Source organism: Microtus ochrogaster, chromosome 24 (genome assembly GCF_000317375.1).
Source record: "Microtus ochrogaster isolate Prairie Vole_2 chromosome 24, MicOch1.0, whole genome shotgun sequence".
Taxonomy (NCBI): domain Eukaryota; kingdom Metazoa; phylum Chordata; class Mammalia; order Rodentia; family Cricetidae; genus Microtus; species Microtus ochrogaster.
Window position 1 is genome coordinate 9,131,138 of NC_022024.1, and position 7,973 is coordinate 9,139,110.

Here is a 7,973-nt window from a genome sequence, read left to right on the forward strand (position 1 = left end):
TATTCTGTCTGTGTGTATGCCTGGCCAGAAGAGGGCACCATACCCCATTACAGATGGTTGTGAGCCACCATGTGGTTGCTGGGATTTGAACTCAGGACCTTTGGAAGGGCAGTCAATGCTCTTAACCTCTGAGCCATCTCTCCAGCCCATGTTGTGGTGTTTGAGTGGAGGTCAGAGGACAGTCTTCAGTGCTGGTCTTTAGCTTTCCACCTTGTTTGAAACAAGATCTCATTTGCTGCTGCTTCCACCAGCCACATTCTTGTAGGGATTCCGTCTCCAACTTCACCTTGCTGTAGGAGCACTCGGATTATAGATGTACTACTGTGCCTGGCATTATCCAGGTGCTGGAGATTTGAACTCAGGTCCTCATGAATGGCAAATGCTTTACCCACTTCAAAGTTAGTCTTAGTTTGGGATTGAGGTGTCTTTCAGTGATAAAGTTGCCTAGGAATTTTATGGCACTCTAGGGGAAAAAAAGCACTGTGGGTTCTCAGCAATGAAAAAAAGTTAGTCTTAGTTTTCACCTAAAATGATTTTGGCTAGCAAGATGGCCCAGTGGGTAAAGGTGCTTGCCCATCAAATGTAACCACCTGAATTGAATCGCTAAGAGCCATGTGGTGGGTGAAGAGTTTGACTCCGAGAAGTTGGCCTCTGGCCTCCAGTCTATGACAGGCTTCCCCATCAAAGGAAATAAATATAAGGAAATTGTTTTTTCTTTTTTAAATTAAATAAATAAAACTAATTTAGCTTAGTGGGCATTCATGCTTTTTGTGTTTTTTGTTTGTTTTTTTTGGGGGGGGGCACAGGGTTTCTTTACATAGCATTGAGGTTCTGGGTTTAATCCTTAATATCACAAAGAAAAAAGTTATTTACATGTTTGTGTCAGGGAAGGTGGGGGAGAGTGGTTTCTCTCAACTCTTGAATTACTAAGAATAATTACAAACTGAGCCAGAGTCTTGTGGTTTGACCCCCTGGGGTGCTGGGTCTGGCTACTCTTGACTGGAGCAGAGCAGCCTCCTTGCAGTCCTTAGTACCCACTTGATGGCTCTTGAATCCAACAAAACCTCTGCCAGTTCCGTCTACCCTGCTCAGAAAAGGAGTGGATGACACCAACAGATGGGTTAGTTTAGGTCACTTTACCCTGTTATAAGAGAGGAAGAGTATTTATGCTTAAGGTGGAAGTAGGGCTTGGGTGTGAGGATCGCAGACTGTTTACTAGTTGTGTGACTTCAGGAATTTTCCCTAGACATCATTTCCTTGTTTGTAAAATACAGATTATGAAAATGTCTACCACATCGTGTTGTTTGGTGGGTTACACAGAACATGCTCTGCAGAGAAACACTTAAAAGTTTGGTTCCCGGGGCCACACGGGGACTCAAACCACATGTAACTCCAGTTGAGGATATCTGATGTCCCCTTGGGCATCTGTGGGCACATTACTCATGTGGTGAACAGGCACACAGGCAAAACATGGATACACGTAAAATAAAATTTAAAAAGTAGCTTTTATTCAGAGTTAATGTAATGTTAACTATTTGTAAGTATAGTGTAAGTCAATGACAGTGTATGTTTAGTGTATTTGATATCCTATAGTCATTTGTAAGCAAGCACACGTGAGTGTGTGCACACACGCAAATTGTACAGAGATAAAACTTTTATTTCTTCTTTCATCTCAGTTTTTCTTTTTTTGGTCTGGTTCATATTTTAAGCCCAAGCATGTAAAGTGTCAGTTTATCTTTTTATAACACGAGTTATGGTTAAGCTGTTATGTTCTACTTAGTTCTTGTTTCTCTCTTTTTTTTCTCATAAAGCTGGAATTGATGTAAATGTGGTCATGCTTCAGGAATCCCAAGTTGATATGAATTCCAGTCAACAATTCTGTTATAAAAATGTGCTTATCCCAAAGTGGTATGATATATGGACACGGATACAGGTAATTGGGAAGCCCTTCCCCAGGACATCTCAGTTCCCTTCCCAGCTTAGAGTTCTGTGATCCTGAGAGAACGTTTTTTCTTCTTTCTTCATTTTGCTTCCTCCCTTCTGGAGCGTCCACACTCCTGGCTCTTTGAAATGTCTTGTGCTTCTTTGGCCTGGAATCTGGTGTGTCTGTCTGAGTGTAAACTCTTGTCTTGTGGTTCCCGTTCTGTTCTGATTCTGTGAGAGAAGTTTCCTCTGAGTAGAATGACTTTGGTCTCTTTTATTTCATAACACTGTCAAACAAGAGTTTCTGGCTGTGATTGAACAAAAGGAACCTTGTGGAGGTTCTGCAGTAACTATGCAGTAACACAGACACCGATGAGGGTGTTTGCTGTTCATATCAACACATGAGAGTTGGGCTTGTGGGTTCTTTAAATTTTTTTTTTTAATTTTCTGATAGAAAATTCTGGGGCACATTATAAAATGTATCTGGGGCACATTATAACCAACGTTTATCTATAATCAGTGATTGTGACAATGCACGAACTTCTCAGCCTGTCATTAGGAGAACATTTTCAGTTTTCTGGGACTGTTTACGACTGGCAATTTTCTGAATATTTCAAATCCTTGCTTTGTATGATCTCATAAATAGCTGTATTGATATTCTTTCTACTTGGGAACATCCCCCCTCCACCCCCTTTTCTGGCCTAATAGTGATTCAGACCATATTAATAAGAAATTGTGGCAGCTGCCTCTGTTAGAGCAACATCATTTTCCAAGTCATGTTTTTGCTACATCTGTATGTTTCCAGTGAGAGTTTAAAAAATTATGTTTATGAAAATTTCCTTTTTCATCCTCATTTCTTTTGTGTTGCAGGTCCGAGTAAATAGCTCCAAACTGGTCCGAGTCACCCAGGTGGACAGTGAGGAGAAGCTGAAGGAGCTAGAGCAGTTTAGTATTTGGAACTTTTTTTCTTCCTTTTTAAAAGAGAAATTGAATGACACCTATGTTAACGTGGGTCTGTACAGCACAAAAACCTGCCTCAAAGTTGAGATTTTAGAGAAGGACACCAAATACAGTGTCATTGTGACCCGGAGTAAGTCTCACCTCTGTTTTCTGATGGACTCTATAATGAGCTGGGACAGAACTTTGGAGGGTGTAGTTGTGAGAGAGAGAGAGAGCAGTCCAAGACAACACCGTTTTGTTTTTGATTACAATCCTGACTAGACCATGGCTCTACCACTCATAGGAATCTAGGCCTAGAACCAATCGGGCAGGTCCTGAGTTGATATGCTCAGCACTACTGGAGTCTATCAGACAGTCGTATCCATGCCTTCTGGAGATGTCTTGACTATGTTCAGGTCTATATATATATATATTTTTTTTTTTTTTTTTTTTTGAGACAGGGTTTCTCTGTGGTTTTGGAGCCTGTCCTGGAACTAGCTCTGTAGACCAGGCTGGTCTCGAACTCACAGAGATCCGCCTGCCTCTGCCTCCCGAGTGCTGGGATTAAAGGCGTGAGCCACCACCACCTGGCTCAGGTCTATATTTGAAGACAGGGAAAGTAAACAATAAAATTAGTAATTCTCAAAGAGTGCTTGTGGAATCATAAGATGAAGACACTATAGTTTAAGGCTTATTTGATGCACGTGGGAGAGAGAGTTTTAGAGGAGGTAGATTCCATCAGATCCTGATTTGGGTTCTTCTTTGTTACTGCTCAGGGTTCATGCTTGTAGGTTTTGCTACCGAAGGGTAATACCCTTTCGGTTGTCCTACAGTCGGGTTCTGTGGTTATGTATGGTGTTGTGGAATACTATTTTGACCAGGCAAAGATGTGTTACGTTTGTTTGTGCTGCAGAATATTACGTTAACTGTGTAAAGGTGTGCTACTTTTTTTAGATGCTGCATTTAATTAGGTAAAGATGTGTTTTCACTTTGCCTGCCTAAGGCACTTGATTGTTGAATGGCCAAAAAGAAAAAGCCTGGTACATTTGACAACTAACCTGCATTTCTAGTTATCCTAAATAAGGGTATAAACATATATGTAGGCCAGGTGGTGGTGGTGGCGCACGCATTTAATCCAGCACTTGAGAGGCAGAGGCAGGCCGATCTCTTGAGTTTGAGGCCAGCCTGGTCTACAGAGCGTGCTCCAGGACAGGCTCCAAAGCTACACAGAGAAAAAACTTGTCTTGAAAAACAAAAATAAACAAACAAACAAATAACTAAAAGGAAAGGAAAAAAACCAAACCCTAAAAACCCAAAACAAAACATATATACAGTATGTTGCAAAAAAAGTAACCTTAAATTTGTATCAATGTACAAAAATTCATACCAATGTAAAATGTTTGAAATTAATAGTTGCTTTTTAGTTTAAAAGTAGATTCAATAATCTACTTTCTATCTTTCCCATATCCCCTTTTTCTTTTTAGAAAGAGATCCTTGAATCCAACCACTCTTACTCAGTTTCCCCCTTAGCGTGACCAGTAGCAATTTGCAACCCCCCCTCCCGCCCCCATGACAAATGTACCGGGCTTTTTCTTTTTGACCATTCAGTTTTATTAGATCAATCAGGTGCCTTAAAGTAAGATTCTGCAGCATAAACAAATGTAACACATTTTGCCTAGTTAAAATAATAATCCATAATAGTAGGGTTAGCCTGTCTTTTGGTGTTCCTTCATAATTTAATTATTCTGCCAGCTCCTGTCTGTTTCTGGGCCTTCCTTAGACTCAGCTTTCGAATGTAACAGCCGTGGAATGCTCTGTGTGCCACCAGTGGGTCTTTACCTGGCCTCCTGGTCCTGGTGAGACATGTTTGGCAAGGGGACTTTTCCAGCACAGTGCTCTATAGTGAAGCAAAGAGAGAGGTGTGCTTGGGCCAGAAGAACGCTACATGGAGGACACAAGGCCCACACCCAAAGTTCCAGGCCTCTTTATCAAATTCCCTGCCTCTAAGTGACTTAAGGCGGAGACCCATTGTGAGCAGCTGTGTGAAGTGATAGCATCTTGTTTAGCTTAGTCACTTTTTGTTTGTCTGTTTTAAATCCTTAGTAGAGGAAGCCAGAATAAGAATAAGATACTCAGGAAGATATAGATTGGACAGAAACTTAATGCTGTTTTCTCTTTGGAAGGATACCCAGGATTTGTGTGGTATCTATACTGCCATTTAGTTGGGCTATTTGCTTTGCTGTAGTAGACCAATGATACAAATGTCTTCTTTTTTTTTTTTTTTTAAATACCTTTAACTGATTCTTCTGTTAAGCAAAAATTTTATTTGTTTCAGGATTTGACCCCAAATTTTTCCTTGTTTTCTTCCTTGGACTTACACTATTTTTTTGTGGAGACTTGTTGAGCAGGTAGGTGTGGACTTGATAAGACACTAATATTGTTTGACTCTTATTGTAAGAATTATAAGTATTGCTATTCCCGTTTCTAGGATCCATGTGACTTAGATGTTGCCTGCTTAGATATTTTTTAGACTTTCTTTTGTTTATGTTTATTTTGTTTGTCTGAAATAGGATCTCACTATGTATTGCTGGCTGGCCTAGAACTCAGTATGTAGGCCAGACTGGCCACACTTAGCTGCCTCTGTCTCCCAAGTGATGGGATTAAAGGTGTTGCCACCATGCCCGGGTCTTTTTTTAAGTGTGTATCCATGTGTCTCTGTCCATATTGTGTGGTTCCTGCAGAGGCCACAGTCAGGCCTTAGATCCCCTGGACCTGGAATTATAGACAGTTGTGAGCAGTCCAACTTGAGTGCTGGGGACAGAATGCAGGTCCTCTGGGAGAACAACAAGCACTTGAAATAGCTCAGCCATCTCTGGCCGTGCTTGGATGTTTTCTTTCTTTTTTTTTTTTTTTTTGGTTTTTCGAGACAGGGTTTCTCTGTGGTTTTGGAGCCTGTCCTGGAACTAACTCTTGTAGACCAGGCTGGTCTCGAACTCACAGAGATCCGCCTGCCTCTGCCTCCCGAGTGCTGGGATTAAAGGCATGCGCCACCATCGCCCGGCTTGTGCCACCATCGCCCGGCTGGATGTTTTCAAAATAGAATTCTTTTTTTCTTGATATGAATATGATGGTTAATTAATGTACTTTCTCATTAGGTAGTTCCATCATTAGGTTAATGAGAGTTACCTAGTACTATAAAGCTGATTATCAAATTAAAAGTAATGTTACTGCAGAGAGTTATGTAATGAAATCACTGCTAAATTATATATTGATGGGTTTCATGCTGTTCAGAGACAAGAAGACAAATATCAATTACTTGTTCGTTTTCTTTTTTAGAAATGTACTAGCTGTGATAGGTAAGACTGACACGCACTAACATAAAAACCCACTCCCTGAGATGAAACTCTTACCAAACACTGCTAAAGTGACCAAGGACCTGAGACTAGATAAGTCATGGGCAAAGCCTAGTGTTGTTACTTGGCTAGAAGAACATAGCAAAAAATGACTCCTGTACTGCGGTACCTGTTGGTCAGTGCTGCCCCCAGCCCACATCAGAGAAGCTGCTCTTTAGAGCACATGGCAATTAACACACAGACCCACACAGCAGAGTGAGAGACTTTGGAGCACTCATTCCCACCCCTCAAGGCTCAGGGATCTGTGAGAAGAGGAGGTGAGGTTGTAAGAGCCAGAGGTGCTAGGGGATTCCAAGACCACAGCAAGGGTAATGGCAGTGTTAACAAGTCCCACAGAAATTCAAACCACTCAAAATCCCAGCACCGAGAAGGGGAAATGGATTCCAAGTTCTACCTCTAACCAAGAAACTATTTGCCATTGGTCGCTGCTGGAAAAGGGAAAATCCATTTTCTGTGATCAACCACACTTCAGGACAGGTGTCATGCTCAGGAGTAGTTAGCTAACACAAAAAGGACTCCTTGTTGTTGTGTGGGGTGTGTGTGTATGCATGTGCACACTTTTTGTTTTGATTTGGTATTTTTGTATGAAAAAAAACCTAAATAAGAAATATACAGATAAGTAAATATTGAGTGAAGGTAAAATCAGCAATAAGTTAATGAGTGAAACATAAACAATTGGAATTTGATGTTGAGCTATATTGAGTGAGAGAAGTTGTTCTTTATTTTGGGACTCCTGAGGGAAACTCACATTCAGGGAAAAGTAATGGATAAAGCAGTTAGGGTCTCTCCTGTCCTGGGATCTATCTATCAATCAGATCTATTTACCTTCCAGTCTCTTCTTGGGCTTGCTCCTGTCCCTTCTCTCTCCCTAGACAAACTGTCCAGTTCCTCAGAAGAGTTACTTTTTAAAAATGTTTTTATTAGCATGTAGTAATTGTATATAGGGATGGGTTACATTATTGACATGCCCATACATGTACATAATGAGTTTTGATCATGTTTACCCCAGTACCCAACTAGCCATGCTTTTTTTTTTTAATTCTTTTTTTATTTATTGTATACCTGCTTCAGTTTTTCCTTTCTCTTCTCCCAGTCCTTTCCTCCACATCCGCTCGTCCCCAAAGCAACTCCTCCTTATTTTCCCTTCCGAAAAGGGCAAGCCTTCCTGAGAGATCAACCAAAGATGGCATGTGAGGTTATAAGAGTAGGTACCTCCCCTCTTATTAAGGCTGGACAGGGCAACCCAGTAGAAAGAAAAGGGTCCAAAAAGCAGGCTCAAGGATCAGAAACAGGCCCCATTCCCACTGTGAGGACTCCCACAAGAAGACCAAGCTACACAAACATAGCATATATACAGAGGATATATACACATATACAGCTCAGACCCAAACAGGCTCCCTGATTGTCACTTCAGTCTCTCTGAACCCCTCTGAGCCATGGTTAGGTGATTCTGCTGGCTGTTTTCTTGTGGTGTCCTTGACCCCTCTGGATCCTACAATCCTTGTGCTCTTGCAGGATGCCACAAGCTCTAATGTTTGGCTGTGGGTCTCTGCGTCTGCTCCCATCAGTTGCTGGATGATGATTGTGCTAGGTTTGGATCTATAAGTATAGCAGAGTATCATTAGGAATCATTTCATTGACTTTTTCCACCCATCATGGTTCTAGCCTTGGTCTCTGGATTGTTCAGACTCTAGTTCC

At 41.3% G+C, this 7,973-nt stretch overlaps 1 protein-coding gene across 1 annotated transcript in view; it reads left to right on the top strand.

Moving 5' to 3' along the window:
• The window catches only part of Nemp1 (nuclear envelope integral membrane protein 1), a 31,426-nt gene that overhangs the window by 6,664 nt on the left and 16,789 nt on the right, over positions 1–7,973 (top strand). Inside the window, exons 2-4 of the mRNA XM_005358014.2 lie at positions 1,812–1,933; positions 2,794–3,013; positions 5,198–5,270. Of these exons, the coding sequence (XP_005358071.1) occupies positions 1,812–1,933; positions 2,794–3,013; positions 5,198–5,270 (415 nt within the window). The remainder of the gene's footprint in view (positions 1–1,811; positions 1,934–2,793; positions 3,014–5,197; positions 5,271–7,973) is intronic.